The sequence below is a fragment of the Hetaerina americana genome, unplaced genomic scaffold (genome assembly GCF_022747635.1).
Source record: "Hetaerina americana unplaced genomic scaffold, ioHetAmer1.1.p SCAF_3, whole genome shotgun sequence".
NCBI classification, from domain to species: Eukaryota; Metazoa; Arthropoda; class Insecta; order Odonata; family Calopterygidae; genus Hetaerina; species Hetaerina americana.
Genome location: NW_027286874.1, coordinates 88,827,897 through 88,851,810, shown reverse-complemented (window position 1 = coordinate 88,851,810; position 23,914 = coordinate 88,827,897). Strand labels below are relative to the sequence as shown.

Sequence of the window (23,914 nt, the reverse complement as noted above, 5' to 3'; positions counted from 1 at the left end):
ATGTTGAGAAGTAGTTTAAAGTATCCTCTTTCAAATAAAATTTTTTATGTTTGTTAATATTTACTTTTGTGTCTTTATTTCACGAACGGGTACTACTTTCCGGATGACCCTCGTATTCATTGTTTTAGTTATTTTATCCCGAGATCCTGTTGACTACTCAGCTTCGCCGTCCCAGCATCGATGGCTCGGCTTGGAGAGGACGTGAATTCACCTTTTGGCGGGACCGTAGGAATCGAAAGTGGGGAAGGTGTGAGGTCGGGTGGATGTGGAAGCCAACTGGCGGCTCCCAAGCAGGTCAACCTACAGCAACAGAGAGTGAGTTGTCTACCACCTCCGCGGCCTCCATCTTCAGGCAGGCAGATCACTACTCTTACCCACACACACTGATGGGACTGGGAGGGACTCAGGATGCTCCATCATTCGGGGCCAAACTTAATTTTCTCTTCAAGTTTTTTTCATTAGACCTCCGGGGGCCATTGTTCGAATGCAAGTCTTCATCGATGACAAACAAAAGGAAAGAATCAAATGTTGCCCTCATCCGATTCAAATCGCCGGCTTAAGTTATGGACACCCCGTTACTTAGCGCAGTGACCTGCCAAATTAAGAGCGCCCGAGACGACGTTGAAGAGTAGGTCCCGAAAGTCGCCCAATCATCGAGCGAAGAGATGGAAAATTGGAGTGGCTCTGTGTGCTGCTGCCTCCCCACCTCCAACACCCTTTTCTTATCCCCACTTCACATGGATCCCGCCGCCGCCGCCCTCTAGGCCCCAACGCACAACTCCATCCCCCCGGCGTGGCCTATTTCTCTCCCTGCATATTCTCCCATTGGAAAAATGACTTGTTATCGTTGTTATTACCATTAAATCACGCATGACAGGCGGCTATCACGTGACGGCCCCGATGCGAAATTTGTCTACGCTGAAGTGACTTAATTAGTCATATCTCGGTGAGATCGTTTCGAAAGACAAGCACCCGTCCCTCCTCTTCCCCCATTTTTAATCTCCATTTTTTTCCCGGCTTAACCTCCCATCCCACCCACCCCCCAATCACCGACTCCCCCCCCGAACCGATAGACCGACCACCGTCCCCGTGGTGGTGAAGAAGCATACGAGGAGGGGGACAGCGACGGCATGGGGGATTGGAAGGGGGATTGCTATTGGGGGGTGGGATAGGAGGAGGGAGAGAGAGAGAGTCGGAGAATCCATCCCTTGATTTAATTTCCGCGTTGCCCCGTTATGGGATGACAAGTTACACGTACGTGATCGATTGCAGGCATCTCCATCTCTCCGCTTGGGACACCTCCCGGGGCAGTCTCGCTTCGGGGAGAAGGGGCGGGAGGTTGGAAGAGAGAGAGAGAGAGGAGGGCGGGGGTGGGGGAGCGGGTAGGGCAGAAGGGGACGAGGGTGGGCTTGACGCCGCCGCCGGCGCGTAAGGTGGGGAGGAAAGGCTCTTCCTCCACACACATACACACGAACCCTCCCGCCGCCCCCACCGCCTGAGCGGCTATCCCCAAACCCTCTTCCCACCGCCCCCAACCCACTCGCCTCCCTCTCTTTTCCCATCTCTCTCACTCCCTCTACCTCTCCCACTTTCTCATTCTCTTGCACGAGCGCCAGGGCGCCGAGCCGAGAGCCAATCAGGAACCACAACCGGTCCGGGGGATCTCTTTTATTTTTGGGACCGGCGCCACTCGCCTCCGCCTCTCCCCCGCAACCCTCCTACTCCACCTTTACTCTCTCTCTCTCCCGCGCGCCCCCTCAACCCCCCCTCCTTCTCCCCCGCATCCTCCTCACCCTCCCTCCCGTTGAAATCCCTTGGGGTATTGACCAATGCGTTCTTTTTTCCCACCTTCTCCTCCTCCTAGGAATAAAATAGTCGTGACATAGGCGATTTGACCGATGTGATATGACCCCTTACCCCCACCACTCTCACCCTTATACGGAACAACGGCAGGCTTCGACTCCTGACGGGTGAAAGGCGTTTTCACCCACCTTCATAATGCTGCGAAACATAGGGAGAGGGTGGAAAGGGGAAACAGAGAAAGAGAGGGAGGGAAAGAGGGTGAGAATTATTAGCATTTTCCGTTTTTCATTACAATTATTATTATTATATTTATTTTGAGTATTTTTTTCATTCTCCCATTATATTTTTATTCTCGTCGCAGTCCACCACAGCTCGACGGGGATCCGGATCCATGGCCGATCCACCAGGACCCGAAAACTCTCCCTCGCTCCCCCCTCGTCCTCTCTTCCCGGGTCACAAAGCCACTCACATATACCGCTTCCGCCCACCCACCCACTCATCCTTCTTCGCCAGAGAAAAGGGATTCACATTCCGCTCGTGGTAACGGTATCAAATTGTCTGCGCCCCCACCCTCCTTTGGCGACAGTAAAAGCAATTAGCGCCCTGAGGAGAGAGCAGAGAGAAAGATGGTCGAAAGGTGAGAAAGGAAGCTGGAGTTGGGTGACGGGGGTCGCTTTCGTGGAAATACCCGGCGCGTGAGCTAGTCGAAGCGCAACATGGGGTCATTTCGGCCGTAAAAAAATCGCCTCACCATAAGGAAGTTGTGAAATGGTGAATTACGCATGCATATTCCCTCCCGCCCTCCCCCGTGTGCATAAATGAGAAGGGGGAAATCTTATGCTTCGAAGTGTAAGCTAAGTTGTTTCGGCTAACAAAGTTATTCGGGTGTGGAAAGAGCCTTCAGACTTAACTCCCGAGAAGTAAGCCGCAGTTCACGACAGCGAATGTATCGGGTCGAGAGCCTTGCATTCTAAATGATCTTTTATCGCCGCTACGGTTTAACTTTAGAGCTGCACATGAATTTTGATCGGAATTACCATCGATTACCGAGTAATCTAGGCCCGAGGTATTAATTTGGAGCGCTTTCACTCTGGTAATTCAAGAGTCGAGCAACTGCCAGCGGCTGCGTCGGCGGCAGTAATCGGTGGTCGGCGCTAGAAGCAAGAGCAGTATAGAATTAAGCTGAGAATAGTTCTCTTCATTGGATTCAATAAATCATGTTCTGTGCAATTTCCTTGCCCACTACGTATGATTAAAATATTTAAGACACGTCGCCATACAGTTTTTGGATCCCGTAAGGTGAATTTGTGTAGTTAAGATGAGAGGTTATAAGCGACAAGGAAAATCAAATATTGCTCTTAAGAGGGGTATAAGAATAAAGCTTTCGAATATTAGCTAACTTCTTTTACTTGCTGGTATATCTGCGTGGAAGTATGTTGTAATTTAAAATGTATGATATTTATAGAACGGATCTCATTTCTTTTAAATGATAACTATGGCAAAAATTTGATATTGTGTACTTTCTTGGAAATTTCAACGTTGAAACGATGGAATTGTGGATTGCAATTCACTCAGATGTATGAAACGGCGCTCAAATGATGGCTCATCTTGAAATTAAAGCTATGAAAAATAAATAGCTACTTTTTTATTATTGTTTTAAATGTATTGACGTGAAATAAATGCAGTTCCAGGAGTGATTCTCTAAGGCTGGAGAAATGCAAAAACTAAATGTAACTTTTCACTCTTTTATTTTTCTCTTTTAGCGTTGTAAAAAAACAGTCGCATGTTTTACACGTGGAAAAATAGGGAAATTTAAAGGGAAATATTAATAGGAAGATGGCTAAGTGAATAAATTAACAATAAAGGCACCCCAAAGAAGAACCTGCGATGCACTATCATTTTCATTACCATCAACCACTTACAAGTCCAATTAACACTTCAGCCCCCTACGTGATAAGAGGTCCTCCAAATGATACGTCAAGCCGTTGACTGGTCTATTTTCCAAAAAACATTAATCCAAAAAATCATTGACCACCAGTTGGGTCACTTTTTTATTGTGCACCAATGCAATCCGATTGGTTAAGAGACCATTATTGGGCCAGAGACAAGCTCTCACCGGTGAAAGGAGAAAAAATTCCCAGGACTTTCGGTGAAATTGAAAAATTTCCAGGAGAAAAAAATTCAGTCCATTGATTGCTGAAAATCTGTGTTTAAAATCAGCATTGTTTTAACTGATTCGTCAATTTATGTGGGCTTTGGCAGACCTTTCAGCAATACCTTATCCCTCTTAACAAAAGAGAGTGGGGTTTATGGAAAAACGAGGAGCCGAGTGGAAATACTCTAAACCGACGTTTTATGTGACGTCAGGTGCGTTACTATGAATCTCTATTTAGACTCTCGACTACGTTTACAGCGCGAGCAGCAAGGTAAGAGCGCTCGGTCGCCCCTGAACTAATTAACAAAACCAAAGCCTTAACCACTTCCCTAACCAATGCTCCACCCGCGCGGCGAGAACCCGGATTGACTCCTCCACCCGCCGCACCTCCATCCTCTCTCTCTCCCTCTCGCTTGCCTCTTCTGGCCCCCGCCGTCCTCCGAGGCCTCCAATATATCACACCCCCGCCCCACCCTCGCCCCACGTGGAGCTACGCTGCACTGGGGATGCGGTTCGGTTCCCCGTGGGGCCCCGTGATCCTTGCCGACCTTGCCGCTTGCCCCAAGAATATTAATAGTCATCCCCGCTGAGGCCGACGCGCATGGCATGCGTCATCGTCGTGCCTCGCTCCTTCTTTTTCTTCTTGTTCGCTTCGTTTCCGTTTTTCGACTCCCTCCGACTTTCCATCGGTTGGCGCTCTCCTTTTGTCTCCTCACTGCTCTCCTTTTCCATATTCCCTTTGTCACACCAGCCTCCGAGACGTCGCCAGAACCCTTCAGCGAGCAACGATGGGGATGAGAACCACTGTGCGATATTAGTTTTCCGATATATACGTCCAGTATAGAAGAAATATCGAATGAGTGACGATTTATCGTAGTAGTGAGAATTTTAGAGTATATCGTGCAGATGTCGAATACTTGTATGGTCTATCAGCGGTATGGCCAATCGTTCACGGAGACGTTTTTATTTGAATGACTACCCGTGGAATGTTGTCGCGTCAATCCCTCCTTTATATATACATCCAGAAAAACGTATTTTTCCCAGTTCATGTCGTTACTATATACTACTACTACGTATATACTATATATATACGAATAAACAGGGTGCGTCACCGTAACTTCGTTATTTTAAAGGGGTTTTGCTTTTGAAAAAAGGAAGTTATATTGCCGCACCCTTTTTGATTATAAATATTCTAATCCATTCAAAGAAATTGTATCTTTTATTCGTTCATCCTTGTATCAGATCGATTCATCTATTCTTGTGTACCGAAAATATTGTAATATTGACGACAATTTGATATGTCATTTCCTTAAAAGTATCCGTATCGATTGCATTGATATGTTAAACGACCGACGCGTTGTAGGCACATCGTCATATCATACATCCTAACTCAATGGGGACGCAACGAATCGATCAAACTCCTAAATTCACGCAATTTTCCAGAAGGGTTCGGCGATACGGGCAAACGGCCTCCAAAAAAATAAGCAAATGGATGAAAATAATAAATCCCCACGCGGGAAGTAACTTCCTACATGACGGTTTTTCGTTTATCTCGCCGCTATCTGAACGCATCTCCGGGACTGGCGGCGTCGGCGGTGTGGCCTGCTCATGGGACCGAAATGAAAAACGACCCTCGGGTGGAAAACCCGTACGTGTTCATTTGTCAATTTATATACGCCGCATTAGAACAGCCGAGGACGTAATGAGTACAGCGTGTCGAGAGCGAGAAAGAGATAATAGGATAGTGCGGGGCCACTTCATCCCAGCGAGGGAGTGGGGACGAAAAAACCCCTCTTGAAAACTTTGCAAGGATGAGAAGGCATTCAAAGAACAATGAATGCTCTTGAGGTCAGGAGATATGAATATTTGGTATCCTCGATCGCCGATTTTTTATTTCTTTCACGATCGAGAAAAATTAGGGACCGCTTGAGCGGACTTTTCTTCGAAGAGTACCACGTTAAATCTTAATTTAGAATATGTACCAAATTAGTCCATGTAAGACTAAATTTAACCTTATCATTTCCACTCTCTCACGTTTATTCTTAGATGGTAGATATTACTAGTATAATGCACCTGTATAACACTAAACAATAAAACTAAAAGAAATACATGCTTTTAAATGCAAGCATAGAGAACTATTGAAATCAACCTAATACTCGCTTAAATCTTTTACTTTGGTTGAATTTTCTTACGAGCAGATTAACCATGTTCCTTGAGTTATTTTAAACAGGTCCATGAAAACCATCTAGTTGTCTTATCTAAATGTGGGAGTAAAAGGAAATCAATAAGATGTTTACTTTAGAGGTAAATCTAAATCGTTATCTTAATTTTGTGTTTCATCTCTTTTCCAGCATGTAGTTATATAAAAATAAATAATGGAATATATAATTTAAAAATTAATGTAAATTACTGCTCCTTTCGGAATGTCAAGTGCCAAAAAAGATGCTCTGGTTTAATTGTTTTCCTTGTTATTCTTCTTTTCCCTTGAATTGGCTTCTATTCCTTGGCATTTCATCTACATCTACATCTACTCAATACCCCGCAAGCCGCCGCAAGGGCGTGTGGCGGGGGGTGCTAGGACACCACCCATAATTTAGAAAAGAAAAATTAAAAAAAAAAAAAAATCGCATGCAATAACAACAAAATCATATATAAAAAAAAAACATGGCATACATTCATGCATGAACACTTACACCCCACACACATGCAAACACTCAAACTACCAACTAACATACACATGCACCTGAAAGTATACCTAACATCTCTATAGTGTTTAATTTTGTTCCGACTTGTAAATTCAAAGTTTTTAATATTTCTAAAGTGACTTCGGTTTCTTGCTATTATGATTACTGATTGTTCGGGGAAAGAATGAGTATTTGTACCTATCTGTCTTGGAATCTATCTCCCTTAGTTTATCTTTGTGGTCTGATCTACCTAAGTAGTGTGGGGCCATTATAATTCCTTCAGTGTCATATTTAAACTCGTTTGTTCTGAACCTTTCTAAAAGTCTAAGCCTCGCTTGTTCTCTCCGCACTTCAAGTGGTTCCCAGCCTAAATCCCCTAAGAGACCTGTCACACTTGTGTTTTTATCATAACAATTTTTAACGAATCTAGCGGATTTTCTCTGGACTTTATCTAATTCTTTTTGCCAAATTTTCTCCCACGGATCCCAAATACTTGCGGCATATTCCAAATGAGGTCTAACTAGAGCAAAATAACACTTCTCTTTAACTTTTTCATTACATTTCCCCACCACCCGTTTTATGAAGCCAAGTTTCTTTAAAGCTGATCCGCATATTGTCCTGATATGTGCTCCCCATGAAAGGCGTGGTGTTAGAACAACCCCCAAATATTTAACTTGATTTGCCGTAGTCAATACTGAACCCTCTATTTTGTAGTTTATATCCTGTTCCTCGCTTCCTTTATTCCAAAATTTCAAAACTGCACATTTATCTATATTAAGTGTTAATCCCCATTTATTGCACCATCCCGAGATATTGTCTAAGTCTCTAGAGAGTAGCTCGCGATCTAGTTGGCTCCTTATTTCCCTGTATATCACCGTGTCGTCAGCAAATAACCTTAGATTGCTACTAACGTGTGTGCTTAAGTCATTTATATATATTAAGAACAGAAGAGGCCCTATTACACTTCCCTGCGGGAACGCCCGAAGTAACATCTCTCTCCGTTGAGCACAACCCATCTATGACTACTATTTGTTTGCGGTTTGACAAGAAGTCCCTAATCCAATTAATTATTTTCTTATTGATCCCATAGTATTTAAGTTTGTGTAACAATTTATTGTGTGGGACTTTGTCGAAGGCTTTTTTGAAATCCAGGAATACTGCATCGACTTGGGTGTTGTTTTCTCCCGATCTAAGTATATCGTGAATGAAGAGACCAAGTTGTGTTTCGCAAGATCTGCTTTTCCTAAATCCGTGCTGGTTGTGGATTAGTATTTTCCTACTATCAAGAAATTTCATAATGTTAGTGACAATAACGTGTTCCAATATTTTACAAGAGATCGATGTTAAAGAAATGGGTCGGTAATTGGTTGGTTTATCCCTATCGCCGCCTTTATAGATGGGAGTTATATGGGCTAGCTTCCAGTCGCGAGGCACTGAGCCTTCTTCTATCGATTTTAGAAAAACAATATGTAAAAATGGGGCAATGTCGTCAGCTAATTCCTTTAATATTCTAGCAGGTATTTCTTCCGGACCAGGTGCCTTGTGTGCTTTGATACTACGGAGCAGATGTACTATTCCCTGCTTGGTCAGTGTAAGATCGCTCATGTGTTCCCCGGGTGGGTGTGGAGGATCGTTTGGTGCGTTTGTGTTTTTGTTGTAGACGCTCTGGAAAAAATGGTTTAAAATATTTGCCTTTTTCACGCTATCTGTAATGATTTCTCCATTTTCCTTCTTCAAAGAGTGAACAGTGGGACGTTTACCCTGTATTTCCCTAACATAGGACCAGAATGACTTTGGATTTTCCTCAAGATATTCGCTTAGCATTTTAGATTTAAAAGAGTGTAGTGCTGTGCGCATAATACTTTTCGTCTTACTACGACATTCTTTTAGTAGCTGTTTGGTTGTATTCACAAAACTTATATCGTCACTTTTTAAACTCTTTTTGAAATTTGACTGTAGCTTTCTTTGCCTTCTTAATGCCGATCTGACTTCCCCGTTGTACCATCTAGGTTCCTTACTGTCGCATTTGAGTTTGGACGGGATGTACGTCTTTATTCCTTCGCGTAAAATATTTAAGAAATAATTCCAAGTGTTCTCTGTATTTGTTGTCAGTGTTTTTGTCTTGTATTCCGGTAATTTTATCTTTAAATATTCTCTTAGTCCGTTAAAATTTGCCTTGTTGTATAGGTATATTTTACGCTTTTCTTTGTTTATTTTGACGAACTTAGTTTTTAACTCCACAAGAATAGCCTTATGGTCACTGATTCCGTCTATTATTTCAATGTTAGTAATGATTTCGGGCATAGAAGTCGCAAAGATGTCTAGTATGCTTTGGCCCCTTGTTGGTGATTTAACTATTTGTTCTAAGGAGTGTTTTGTGAATATATGAAGGAGTTCTTGGCATGAATCTCTGTTTTTGGCAGATTTTCCCACGCAGTAGTTTTCCCAGTCAATTGACGGTAGATTTGTGTCACCAGCGATTATAGTAATACTGTTGCTTTGTCTGCTGCTGATAGTGGATATTTGTTCGTCGAGCTTGTGTAGGACATCTGTGTTAGAAACTGGGGGTCTATAAAATGAACACACGTATAGGCTTCTGCCGTTGTAGTCCTTAATGTTGCACCAAACGCTTTCTATGTCATCTACGTCGCATTCATATCGTTGGCTACTAAGATGTGACTTTACTGCAATGAATACTCCCCCACCCAACCTATTTGGTCTGTCCCTTCTGAAAGCATTTTAACTTATTTTAGGTATATCTCGTGATACTTAAATGTTTTACTCTTTAGCGTATTTTTTAAAACTAACGGGCCTTTAAACCTGCGAATGTTAAGGAAATGATAGGTTAGGAAAGCATTTATATTGAGCAAAAAATTGACAACACATATTTAAACAAGGCGGTCGGGGGTATTAGTTTTAAAGTGTCATTGGTTATAATAATTGTGAATTATAGGCCTAATTATTCCAAAAAACTTAGTAGAATTACGTTGGTGAAGAAATATTTCCAAGGTTTTTTATCTGGTCCTCCAGTGTGTTAAATATTTTTTGTACTCCATGATATGAGGAACAACAATGTCTTCACTTTTCTGGTGACTCACCCGTTGTTTATATCGTTTCCAAATGATACTTTGTTTTAACTTATGAAATATTCATTTTTTCCATGTAAATAACGAACTTACAGGGATTATTATAATGCTCATTGCCGTATCCATAATGGATTTTGGTAAGTAATAGATACTTAAAATTTCTCAAAGTTAAAGTAGTGCTTTAATTTTGAGAAGTTTTTGAACTCTAAATATACTTACCAAAATCTTCAAAACTTAAATCAACTAATGTTAAATAAAAATGTTTCTATTCCGTAAAGTTTGAAATAATTGAAAGCATTGATCAGCGAAAATCTGGACTACAATAGACCATTTTTATGTCCTATAGATGTACATCATACTACAATGACTTAAATGTACTTGACTGTGATCCTGTCCAAAAACTAATTTTATGCTGTTCACCAGAGTAGGAATTCTCGCCTCTTATTCCAAGACGCTGCATCCCGTTGTTACAGATCATTGGCAGCGCTAAAGTTCGGCGGGCAGAGCCCGCATACATTGTTATTCTCGAATTGGACAAGAGGGAACGCCTTTGCTTTAGCGTTGAGTCACTCCTTTCGCCCTGCCTCCCCTCTCAGTCACACCTCACGCCTCAAAACACTACTCCCTTTCCCAAGCAGAATTCCTTAGCGGATCCATCCTCGGTAATACAGAGTGTTTCCCCCAGTTGATACTACCATACCATAACTCCCATTATGATCGGCTCGTACGAGCGGTGTAAGTCCCCCTGGCGTTTTGGAACGCTCGTCGAGTCTCGTCAAAATGAAGAGGAGGTCTAAAGGGGCTAAAAATAGAATGCTACACTCCGGAGACTTCAACGCTCGTAAGCGAATCCGAGGTGCCTTTACCAACCGTTATCCTCCCGCCGTTTTTTCCTTCTCTCACTCTTACTTTACATGGGACTCTCTCCCCTGGATATCTTATTTCTCTCTCGCTCTCTTTTAGCTCTGAAAATACTCAAGAGTCGACTTGTGACTGATCTATTTTTATAGAATCGTCTCTTCTTGTTTGACAAATCAAGCATGTTCATTTTGACTTCCCAAAAAATCATCAAAATTATTAAAGTGAATAGAGATGTTGAGAGTGAAAATTGCGATGATTACTCGTCTGATCTGAAACATTTTGTCGAAATAAACAAATTCTAGGAGGAAGTGTGTGTAACTGTCAACGCCATCCAAACATCGAACTCTGAGCTAATGAGTTTGCATATGACTAGGTAAAACATACGTTACAGACTTTCCTGGCTAATCCTTTGTTAAAATTTGAGAATCCCAAAATTCGAATTCGTGATGGAAAAGAACGGAAACTCATTTGCAATTCAAATGTGAGACATGGATGGTATGTCTACACAGTATGCCGATCTGAATCACCTCTGGCCCTCAACTACACGTTGACATTAACACTCTAGCGAATAGATTGTATCGCTACGGACGATGATATCGGTACATCTCCACCACCTCGTGATTTTTTTAAATAGGAATGATCGGTAAAAACCACAGTTCTATCTGAAGGTTGGTTACATTGGTAAGTGAATAGCTCGCCTACTATTAGCTCAGCGACGTGAGAAATTACCAAAAGATGAGGCGCCATTTCTCTTCCCTGGACCACGTGCGGTTTCCCAAAAATCTGGTCTCCAAAAAATCACCAAGTTTATATGATTTTGAGAGTCGTGGACCGATATGTGGGAGAATGTGCTCTCCTGATTAATTACGATGTCAAAGCGTTAACTTCGTTACGCTCTGTGATGGGGAATTTTGCTCGGTCTATAGTCGATGCGTCGCAATATTGCAAAACATACATGAAACGAGGTGCGCTGGACGGGGCCGCGGGGGTGGAACTGGGTAATGTGCGTACTTGGTTAGCGGCGATGGCCACCATCCCGCCCACCCGTCCTCCCGCTCCCCCGCCGCCGTTGGCAATGTCATTGCGGCCCTACCCCGCCCCCACCGAAGTGGGTCAGTGGCGGGGGGACCCGACGATCATCTCCGGACATTCTCTTTAGCCTGTCACCCGTTACCCCTCTTCATCCTCCATGGATAACTTCTTTTTTTAATGAGTGATGCCTGTCGGAGATCTCAACGCCTGCCATTATCATAACAAAGGTGTACCACTCGAAGCGGATTTAGTGCAGCCTCGGCGAAATTCCCGTTTTGTTGGGATAAGGATCTAGGCCGAGTGGCGCCAAAGCAATTCTGTTGCGTAGCGGCCGAGAAATCTTTAGCGCGCGCGGCATATGAGCTTTTTTTCTTTTTGGTTACGTCACGAATACCGGTGGACACCGCTTGTTCCTCCTCTTGTCTTTCATTATCCCTCCTTTCGGCTGTCTTGTTTAGCGTCAGTAAGAGGATTCTTAATGGATAATATGATTATACCCAATCTTAAAACTTATCTTTGCTTGAAATTTTACCACGTCATAGATTTCTCAGAAGGGCCAAGCCATGACCTCGATTTTATCGACTGAGACCGCGGTCGCAGGGATGATATTTGACCAAGGTTTAAAAAATGTATCTGCAAGTAGTTAATTTATGGAAAAAAATTTTCAAAGGAATTATTCAGTCACGCCAATCAGTCACTTACACAGTTTTTCACTTATTCGTGGTTCTTTGACGAAACTTGTTTGTTAAATTATATTTAATCATATGAATAATTTTAGTTTGTTAAATTTCTTTCTCTCTTTCGAAGTCGTGAGGTGTATTCGTTAACTTGACATCTAATCCCTTAAATTAAATTTATATTAATTAACAATTAGGAGCCAAAGAAATTAAGCTAGGTTAAATAAAAAGAAGTGACAATTGATCTAGCGTAAAAAATTTTCTGTTGACATCACAATGGTCATTATGACTGATAAATTTTAACAATGAAGCATGAAATTTGATGTATGTAATCTAATAACACTTAACGAAAAGCGTACAAATCAACATTTTCAGTAAGTAACGAAATCGTTTTTATTCAACTATTAATCCTCATATTTGATGACCGTATTTAATTTTATTAAAATAGACAACATATCGGTAAAAATTATTATCACACAAATTTCAAAACCATTATCTAATTGTTGGTATCGTAGAAATTAAAGGAACTTTTCATTATTTTTTACACCCAGCCGTTGGAAACACTGCGATATTTATTTAATGTGCATTAGCAGAATATAATGAATATCGCAAAGGTTTTGTAGATACATTTTTATTCGATGAAATTCTTTCAAATATTCTCATCAATTCAAATTCCTTAAATACATTGAATTCGCGATATTTATTTAATGTGCATTAGCAGAATATAATGAATATCGCAAAGGTTTTGTAGATACATTTTTATTTGATGAAATTCTTTCAAATATTCTCATCAATTCAAATTCCTTAAATACATTGAATTCGATGTGGATCAGATCTCACACCCGATAATTCTTTTGAACGCGGTGGCTCGGATTTTTATCAGTACCTTACTCCGTTGCAACGGAGCGTTGCAAGAACATGTTATTATCGCGGAAGGTGTGTTTCACCTGCCTCGAGTGTCATGGCTGCATAAAACACCCATAAATGGACCGATGTGATATAGACAAATGGGTGACGTCGCCCGCTGGCTTTAACAACTTCGTGTGCGTTTGCTAAGATCGGGATCCCCTGCTGCTTCCCTCTTTTGAATAATTAGCTTGATGGTCGACTCGAGATGACGGAGTGAATTGTCCACCGTCACGAATCCTTCTGCTCTCTTGCCCTCATTACGATGCTGTGTTTTAAAGCGACTAGCCTAATATTCACTTCTTATTTAATAAAGCACCAATATTTCTTAGTATGGACGAAGGATACCTCCATCTAATACAAGTAATGTATGTAATCTAAGTTGGTCTTTTTTGTTTTTCGTAGTAATGGTTAAGAGGTATTGCGACTCAAGTTTTTTTAATTGAACATAGAAATCAACGGTCCTCACCATATGCACATAAATTTCTCGCAAGCCTGGAACGTAATTGTGACTGCGAAGTCTAAAGCTCATCGATTATAACATAGTTTGTTTAACAGCAGAATTTCTCCTCTGAATCTCAATAACTTTATAGATCTGATGATGCCATTATAGCCCTGGAAATATGAGACGACGAAAGACAATTAAATCATGGCAAGGAATGTACCTTACTTTCCACATTTGTACTACAAGCATTTTCTCTAAACTTGAAGTAGAAATAGTGATGTTTTTCATGGTGCTCCGATGGATAGTCTCATCACACCGTAAGCCGACCAAAAAAATTCATTACAAGGCAGCGCAATATTCATGCCCGAGGTAGAATTCAAATCCGTGACCTTGGAGTTAGCCGGCAGCGCGTGCCGTGCTAACCAGGTCGGCTAATTTGTAAATGGTTTAATCTTTATTGCATATGCGTTTTCCCAGAGATATCCTATAAATTACTTCACCACCGAAAGGCTAAAATTATCATTCATCCTATTTTCTACCACGCTCACTTTGCATAATACCCTCAGCCTATGTGGGCTGAGAACTATGATATGTATGATGGCTAATTTTTTGCTTTACAACTCGCCTACCGTTATAAATTTTTAAAATGACTGACATGTATCAATACTCTTCACGCCATTCCTTTTCGAAACAAGAAATATTTAAAAAATTTGATTTTATGTTGTTTCAGGGAACGTTTTAACGTTTACTGATTTTCTATGATGCACTGCCTTTCCTCTCTTCGATCGCCTTCGTCGTTTACATGCACTTCGTTTCATGGATTCTCTGATCCTATGGCTTCTAATATTCCTTCTCCTTAAGAGTTTCATACATAAAATAAAATTCACCCATGACTTTCATCCACCTCCAACAATTCCTACTAAACTCCTTGCTATTTTTTCTGTTTGGTAATTTTACTATCATCCATCGTCTTATTGCTACCATTCCAGCGTAGCTCACTTATTTCATGGCTGTCTATTATCGATTACTCTCATCTACGCGCTGTCATAACCCCACTCATTTCTTGCTCTAGCTCTCCTATTTTATTCATGCTTTCCTGATGAAAGACGGCTAAATACCAATTCAAAAACTAAATGTGGTAATCCTCTGTAACCAATCGGATAACCATATTGGCAATTGAATAGCGAGGTCCTTAAAGCAGGGTTAAGTGCCTCTGGTCGCATTAAACGAGATAAGGAAAAGCTGACGTCCATCCGACACTGATGGCCAAAGCGAATTGAGTTGATTGGTTTCAAGGGGTGGATCCCCGAGCCATTCCATTGATTTAACGCTAGTCCAGTGAGATATGCGGGGATGGATATTTTTTCCGTCCCCATGAGTGGGATCGAGCATCAGCCCTCACGCATGAGAGGACCGAGTGAGTGAGAGGGGGTCCCTTCCTCTAACCTCCGTGAGAAAGTCACTTTACTCCCACCTCGCCCTCCCCCCCCCCTCACCTCCGCCTCACCTAACCTCTCCCCATTCCTCTTCCAACCGTGGACCACAGCCTCTTTTCACTCCAGGTATCTTTCCCCTCCGCCACTCAACTCACGTGGCGCAATGCGATCACGATCGAAACCTCGATCTCGAGCACATGCCCCGCTCCTTTCTCTTCCGCCCCCTTCTTCCTTCGAGCCCGTAATATTTTTGGCGCCATCTCCGCCCTCTCGCGCATACCAACCGCCGGTGCCTTCAGATCTAAAAATAATAATAATAGTAATGGAAGGGGTGAAACATGGACGCTGTCACGGAGAGAGATGTAGGTGGTGTTTTTTGGGCGTTTCAGATTAGGCGACAGATTAAGAGCGCGGAGGATCGCGCCGCGGGGGCCGGCGCCTGTCTCCCAGCGTCGTCATTTCCGGGTTTTGAAATGCCTCCCCGCGAGAGGAGATGATTAATTGGCGGACTACTCGCATGTGCTCTCCGCGGAGAGCATGTAGGGCACTGGTGGTGATTATTTGTTCATGCTCGCGTCACGTGCTCCCCTCCAAGCTTGGGGACTCCCGAATTTCCTGCGAGAGCTTAAAGCGCGCGTGAGGTTTCGAATCGGATCTGAGATGGGTTCATCCATTCCCAGCGCGTGGTTACATTCAGAGTTTTCTTACAATGTAACATTAAACTTTTGAGTATCTTTCATGCACGCACTCACTTGAATTTTTTCATTGATGCGCCATGAATGTTTTCAGTTTATTGGATGGTAGGTTATTCACTGGCAGGGGAAATGCACTTTAACTAATTAAACTTTTGTTTCCAACTAATTTAATAAAATTTAACTTAATCAAGTAGACTTATGTCACTTATTGATTTATTTAAATCACAAAAAGAGTTAATATCATGGTTGGATTTAGATTAAATTTATTAGGCTGATAAATTTTCTATGGCATTTTCGTTTATTTGAAATGTCTCTTGCCTAAGGCTGCAAGTTAATAAAAGTCGTCGTTCATTTATTACCACGAAGATTTATTGTTATATGTTGTAGATGATTGCTTACGTTCGCAGAGAAAATCGGTCTCATAAATCACCCATTTTCTTTCTGATTGATATTATCGTTTCTGAAAAAAATACTAAATTTCTTCATGGAGATAAATTATCATAATGTTTTAATTAAATCGTGAATCCACTCAAGTAGATTGCAATTCATATTTACAGCGTGAAAGGTTTCATATATGTTTCAATTTCTTTGATACCAATGCTGTTATCTTGAATAGAACCATAAAAGGGTGCCGTAATTTAGGTTATGCATTCGGGAACATGTGTCATAAAATTCTTCGTGTGAATCCTGCATGCCTGTCTCTTTTTAGGTTCGCCATCAGTTTATACAAATAAAATGTAATATAACGGACAAGCGTGGGGGCTGTAAAGTGTCATTTAGAAAAATTCTTAGTGTCCTTCTTTTCGTCTCTTCACCGCACCGAGGAAACGCTACATAAATTCCAACGCCCGCGGTCATGTTTTCGCTCAGAGTAAACAGTTCCAAAGCAGCCGGTGAAATATTTGCCCATCACACCGCCGCCGCCGCCCACCTGGTTATTTTCTCCAAAGCCAGCAGGCTAACAACTCGCGGGGAAAAAAATGGTGTCCATTGTGCTTATGTACTGCTTACGTATGGGTCCACTTGTGTCCATTCGGAATGCCCCAGGGCGGACGTGCCAAACGGCAAACGAACAAGGCGGATCTCTTTCTCTCGCAGTGTGAATCCACGGGGCCGCCGCCGCCGCCGCCCGGCCCTCCTCCCGCGCCGGCCCACTCTCTCTCCCATCCCATTCCGCGTCCACCTGAGGCCGGCGCCATTGTCCCCGGGGACCCCGGTCAATTTACTCGCTCGGAAAAAAAGGAACACCTATGTAGCAGGTAATATCCTGCACGTAACTCCGTTATTTATAGATGACCTTAGATGACCTTGTGGAGGGTGGGGAGGAGGAGTGGACGGGACGGGGGAGGTTGGATAGTTTTACATTTTTTATTTTCCCTTGGGGAAGCCGTGCGCGCGAAGGTGGAGAACACATATTCCGCCGCTATTGGCCGCATCCAAATCGCTCGGCTCAACTGGGCTTGAGGTGCGATGGTCGGTTTCGCGTGCTCACGTCCGAGAGGAGATCGAATGTGAGCATCCTTTGTCGCGCATTTTGTGAGGCATTCGCGAATATGAAAGTGCAACGCGATTCTTGTACAAGGACAACTGAAAGTAAAAAACGGACGAACACTGCAACGAGCTGCATATGATGAAGATATATTTCACGTTCACTCTTTTTTATTTTTTTAAATTGCAATAAGTAGTAAATGCGCGAACTTTAGAATTACGCTCACTTTGCGTCCATCTCTACAGCCCGGAACTTCATTATTTTATTTCATCTTTATTCATTGTATTTTATTGAATACAGCAGGTAATTTATAGTAATTTTCCGACAGAATTCGCGGGCGCAGTAATCAGGAAGTCCATATGGAGAATAATTTTGAAATGTATGCACTTCTTTTTCGAAAAATGACGAATCATAACTGGGAACACACACTAAAACAGTGAATATTGTTTACACGAATGTAGTAAAGTAGTTAGCGTGAAGCTAGACTTTCAAGACAAAATGTTATCCTGAACCGAAGTATTTTGGTGACCACAAGGGACATTACGTTGGCCCTTCACAATTTATGTTGAAACTAATCTTCTAGGATACAAACACGATTTATCGCAACCGTAATTATTCTTAGCAGAATGTATCACGGCATTTCCCATCAAAGTGAAATAAATGGCACTATAAGACGTGCAAGATATGAATATTAAGTTAAATTATCGCTATTTTACTTTTTTCAAAAAGTTACCTACTCTGAACGCCATTTAACTGAATTAGCAATTTATTAGCTGGATTAGCAATTGGTAATTCACGGATCACTGGCTTCAGTAACTTTGCTGCCCTGGTATTCAACCAATTTCTATGTCTTAAGAGGGAATTTATCTAAACGACAAATTAGTTTCATTCATTAAATATATTATTTTTTCCTTGGAGTATTCATCATTTTGGATTGGTGAGTTTACCGTGACATTTAGTGTTTCTTCAGTATTCTTATTTCAAGTCGACGTGGTTTTCTCTTCTACCTCATCAATAGTCTATACTGTGCTCAGCAAAGTCGACATCTCTATGCATTCAGAAGCAAAACCTTCCTTTCTTGCCGTAGTTGGTCTCACATTTCGTTCAAAACATCCCCCAAAAATGGAATGAGAGTTCTCCAACTGGTTTATTTATGGTCCAGAGTGCATAATAAGCGAGAGCGAATGAATCATCAAGGTCGATACGGAGTTATATGTGTCAGCCGCGTTTGAATATTGGTTCAAAAGAAGATATATCGATGTTTCCGCCAAATTTATTCATGACGTCAATTTTTGACGACCTCTCGACGTCTCTCCGCTTATCTGATGGCTCGGTGGTTCGTGCACTCGCCGGTTAATCCAAGGGCATTGAATCTTGCTGTGGCATGTGGCAACCTGTTATGGTGGTGAGGAATTAACATCTCGGGCAATGAAGATACCAGATCTATTTTATATGATTTATATAGTACTATATAAAAGCTATGATCACTTCTGTTTTATTCCTGACTCTCAAGAATTGAACCTATGGTATTATATTCCGTTATTAGCCATTTAAAATTTCCCTATCCAGGTCATTGTAATGGACAAGGGCTTTCTTCAGTCGTTTGCTAAATATTTACCGACATATAAACGCTATATAAAATGATTTCGTTTTAAGAATGAGCCTATAAAAGTGATTACTAATTTTCCCCTATATTCAAATTGTTTATAATAGAAATATTTTTGTTAACTTTTTATAATGTGTGTCCCAGAGACTATGTTGATTGGTATTTCTTGCGATTCTTTGCAGTATTGCCAAAATAAAATTTCAAGCTTTAAACATGGTCACTGAACTTTTCGCGAAGTTTGAACCGTGTAATTCTTATTTGAGAAATATTCATGCACGTCGATCAGCTTACTTAAAAACGCTGTTTTAATATACGCAATGTCTTAACGTTTTTTCAATTGAGAGTAGGCGATGCGAAAGTGAATTTCTGTCTCTGTAAAATAGAATACCAAGTCATAATAGGTAATATATAATACATAGGTGATGAAAAATATTTTCCATTCTGTCATTTATGGATCAACTTTGAAGACATTGCGAAATTTCTTTTATATTTTGAAAACGCGAACAAAAAAATATTGCTCGCGAAAGAAAAAAAGTGCATATTTTACCGGCGACTCCGTTGTGTTCGATCAATTCTGCGGACTCGCGTTTGGGGCGGTCGGAGTCGTCTCCCTCTCCTCCTCGCAATACACCCAACCCTCCCCCTCTTCGAGGCCACGCCGTTGCGAGACGAATTATAAGCGATGATTAATGCCCGCTCCATTCACACGTACAACACAAACTCTTTCAGCCCGCACCCCACTCACTCCACCCCGCGCCCATAGCTCCCTTTCCTATTCGACCCGATTGTCGAGTTCCCTCTCCTCCTTCGTCCACGAATCAAACTTTTGATCCGTTCCCTTTCCCGCTCTCATTTTCTAATTCTCTTTCTCTCTCTTCTCTTCCCTTCGTTGCAGGCCCAACGCGTGCGTGGTGGAAGAGGTGCCGGGGACCAACCACCGGCTGTACACCGAGTGCAAGTATTGGACGCCGAGGAAGATATGTGGACAAAAGACGTGAGTCATCCGAGCGACAAGGCGCGAAAGTTTGCGAGGTCGTGGAGATTCTGTGGGGGGAGGGCGGGGAAAGAAATGAATGCCAAGACATTTGGGGTTGGGGTTCAAGAAATGTCTCTCTCTCTCGCCCGCTCCTTCCCTCCCTCTCTCCATCCCCGTCCGAAATCACGCCCGAGTCAAAGGCTGCCAACTTTCCCGAGTTTTTCGGGCGCTTCTCCCGCCCCCGGTTGCCCCTTCGAGGGAGAGAGAGCGAGGAAAGAAACATGATTTTTTGTTGATTATTATCGGGGCTAAAATTAGCTCTGCTGGGAGTTGAAAGTTGTTGATCGGGAGTATTCGATGTTGCAATTAAGCGGGTCAGTGACGTTCGACTTGGAAGGTGTTATATAAATAAACTGGGCATTTTATATGAAAGGTATGTTTTCAGTATGTATTTTGTTTAGTTTGATAAAACTATTACCGATATATATCACTGCTTAACTATAGCAAGACAGTTTGTTACTGGTATCTGCTACTTTTGGAGAAACCTGTTCATTTCAAGAAAGGGGGAACTATTTTTCTTGCTCAACTGCTTAATGACCCAAAAAATTGAAATATTTTCAACTTGAAAATCTGTTGATTTCTTTTTGGGATGCTTTTCATGTCAATGCAATCCCTTTCAATGCCATTTTTATCATGATTACAATTCCATCGGCTCTTTCTGCATACATTTTGTGGCATATATTCGTAGATTATAATCAATATGTTCCCAATCGAATAATCATGAGCCATAATATGTTTTGTAATCGGAAAATTAGGTGGGGACTTTTGAACTTTTTATATGATACTAGTTTCAAATGTCTACCTAACTCTTCAAACATTGTTATTACGATCTACATTGCATTAATTATAAGCAGTTTTTTCAAACGTAGATTACTCTAAATAATTTTCCGTCCCTTTTTAACGCGCAAAAAACACTTTACTTCATTCCAGATTTTCATTGCACAAAGCACATTAGCGATCAAAGCAGTAACTGTTTTAATATACACTTTCTCATTGTATGACCAAAAAACTTTAAACTGAATGTGATGCATCATTCTTGACCTCTCTCTTATATAAATGAAATATAATAGGATGTTGTATAGGACATCCGTGGAACATTGAATGAAGATATGAGTTGTTAAATAACCTGGACATTTGTTGAGGCACTTGAAAGTAGGATTAGAGGGCATTGTCCTAAATAGTCGCCTGGAGCCTTAACAAAAATCTGCTCTGAATTTTCAACATTAAAACAGTCTAAATCAAGATGAACTCTAAGGCCAGCTTCTATGTTCGGCGTTGCTTCAACTCCCTGTCTTGCCAACCAATAAAATCTTTGTATGCAGTATTTATCGTGATTCAATTTAACTGTAATATTTCTCATTGATACTAAGCCGACTAATGAAGCCTATTTAAGATTTCAGTGCCGCAATGTGCTTTTACAGGTAAAATGTTACACATATTTTGAAGGCCTTAAACTCGTCGGTCTGCAATATAAAATTGTTTTTCGTATTTAAATTTGTGTTCAAAGCGTTATACATTATATATTTTGGTTAAAAATTAGAAATTGGTAACGATATAAATTAGAAATGGGAACGTTTAATAAATTTGACAACCACGTGGTTGTATCGAAGGTGAATCTTATTCACTCTGGTGACCAAATATAGAAAATATTCTCTTGGAAAATGAACTTCAATTTTTGTACAATTTTATCCTCAAACAATTATCGCTTTGAAACTTGCTTTTAACGTTGAAAACATTTTTAAAATTTTATCCCGGTTTTAAAATTCAAAAAATGTTTACATTTATGGAAGAAAGAAATTTGTGCACGCACGTGCATGACTGTGTAGCATTTTCCTCCTATTGAGCTTAATAACAAAAGTTTTCTGTTTTCATACGGCAGAGTATGATAAGGTTTCGTGATTTATTCCATTCGCTGTCATTTCATAACGCCTAACTATTTGCGCAAAAGTTTATATGGCATGGTTTTGAACAAACAGAGTACAAAAATTAATTTCAAAGATACCACGTAGAAACGCTCTTCCAATGAAAGTTATACCAACTTCGAAGTCCGTGTAATACTTTAAAGTGTGGGACGATATTTGTAAACATCTTCATGTCCCTCGGACATCCTTTTAACATTATATTGTTGCACTAGGTGGAAGAGAAAATCATGAGCGAGTCTATTTTTTATGCTCATCAGCCAATTATTCTAGTAATTCTACAACATTATTTAGTCAAAGCATTTCAATAGCAGAAGTGAAACTTGGTCATGGCAAAAAGCTGGCTATTCTTTTCGAAAATTCAATTCCGAATGGCAGGCTCTTTCAAGTCAGAGGTAAATACGTTTTCCTTACGGGAAAGATGACGGAACCTCCTCGCCGTCAACCCTCACCCTCTTCTTATTACTCGCACTTCCTGTCCATTTTTCTCTTTGTCCCCATAACCCCTCCCCCCCCCACCCTCGCCGTCCTCTCCTCTCTCTGGTCCCTCCTTTCCCTCCACTCCCCGACCTCTCTCACCTCCCTTGCAACCGCTCCCTCCCACCCTTCGCCACCTTCCCCCTTCGATGTAACCACCCCCTTCTTCCCACGCACTCCCTCGCTTCCATCCCACGCCGCCGTCTCCATACCCTCACTCCCGAACTCAATGGTGCAAAGGCCATGTACGGAGAACGCATTGCTGCCAACGGACAAGCAGCTGTGACTAAACACGTTTTTATTTTACATTCCTTCGACGGATCGAATATCGCGCTATAAGGTGGGCCCAAGAGTCCTCGTCCATCCTCCCCTCCCACGCGCCCCCCTTGACAGATTAATTCAAGTTTTTTTTGCTTAATTCCCTCCCAAGGGGAGTGTCGTGACGAGAGTTTTCTTGAAGATTTGTTCCCTCTGAGTTCGATTGCGCTCGTGTTTCTTTTCTAGTACGCTAAAATTTCTCCCGAGGAAACGAAATTGAATTTCTCCATTTTCCTGTGGGGTCCCGTCAGTGTTTCATTCGTCCCCTGAGATTTGATCATCAATTAGATCTTTAAGTTCTTGCTAATTACTGTATTGGTCCATAAATAATGTCACAGTTGGGTTCCATTGCAGCAGTTAATGTTTTATTATACTTATTTCCAGTTGTGAAGTATTGCGAAAGCCTAAGCTAGGAGCAAGCTATGCACCGACTGTGCAAAAAGCAGGTAGATAACTGGAATAAGTTAAGGAGAGGACTTTTTTTCAAATGTTTAACAAAATAAGAAAAACGAAAGTCACCGATATCGAAGTATCGATAATGAAAACATATTTTAATTTTTGAAGAATAGGGAGAAATTATCCATACTTGTTTTTAAATAAATATGTTTGGAGCTCTTCCGCACTTAAATTTCCTTGGTACATGCTTAGAAGATTGGTAGAGTTAAAGTTTATTCAATATTAATTTGAATTAAATTTGATTAAATACCCTATTTACTTCAAGAAACTTCTCGTCAACCGATATCTTCATGCGCACCCACGAGGGTAAATCTAGGTCCACAATAACAAATTTTACAAATGAAAAAAATGAGTTTTGATATCCGCGTCACAAATCTAACAAATAAAATGTCCCAGCTGTCCGCGTTGAGACAGAAGTATTTGGAAGTAATTTTCTTCACTTTCAATTGGCCATAACTGTGACTAGGTATTGACAGTATCATAAAAGTCTACACTTCCTAATGGTAAGTTATTGAAAAACTATTTAAGAACCGTGAACAACGTTAACTTTACCTGAGATTGCTCGGCTTACTGATATGTGCTACGCAGTAGGACAGTAGGAGGGAATATATGTTTAGTTCGTATTAAATCCATTAGTTTGAGGGAATGTTGAAAGATATCCTAACTTATGTCCTAGCTCTCCCAAACAAAATTCATTTGCCATTTGCGACATCTGATTTCGGAGTGATCAAAGCAACTATATCAAATAAAAAATCACGAGGATAAGTGATACAAAGGCATAAAAATGGTAAAATTAAGAGGGTTTCATTACTTGCCATCTTCTCACGAGTGTT

General features: G+C 41.3%; 1 protein-coding gene across 1 annotated transcript in view; it reads left to right on the top strand.

Moving 5' to 3' along the window:
• The window catches only part of LOC139690177 (transforming growth factor-beta-induced protein ig-h3-like), a 186,274-nt gene that overhangs the window by 88,993 nt on the left and 73,367 nt on the right, over window positions 1-23,914 (top strand). Inside the window, exon 2 of the mRNA XM_071587452.1 lies at window positions 19,771-19,869. Coding sequence (XP_071443553.1) covers window positions 19,771-19,869 — 99 coding nt within the window. The remainder of the gene's footprint in view (window positions 1-19,770; window positions 19,870-23,914) is intronic.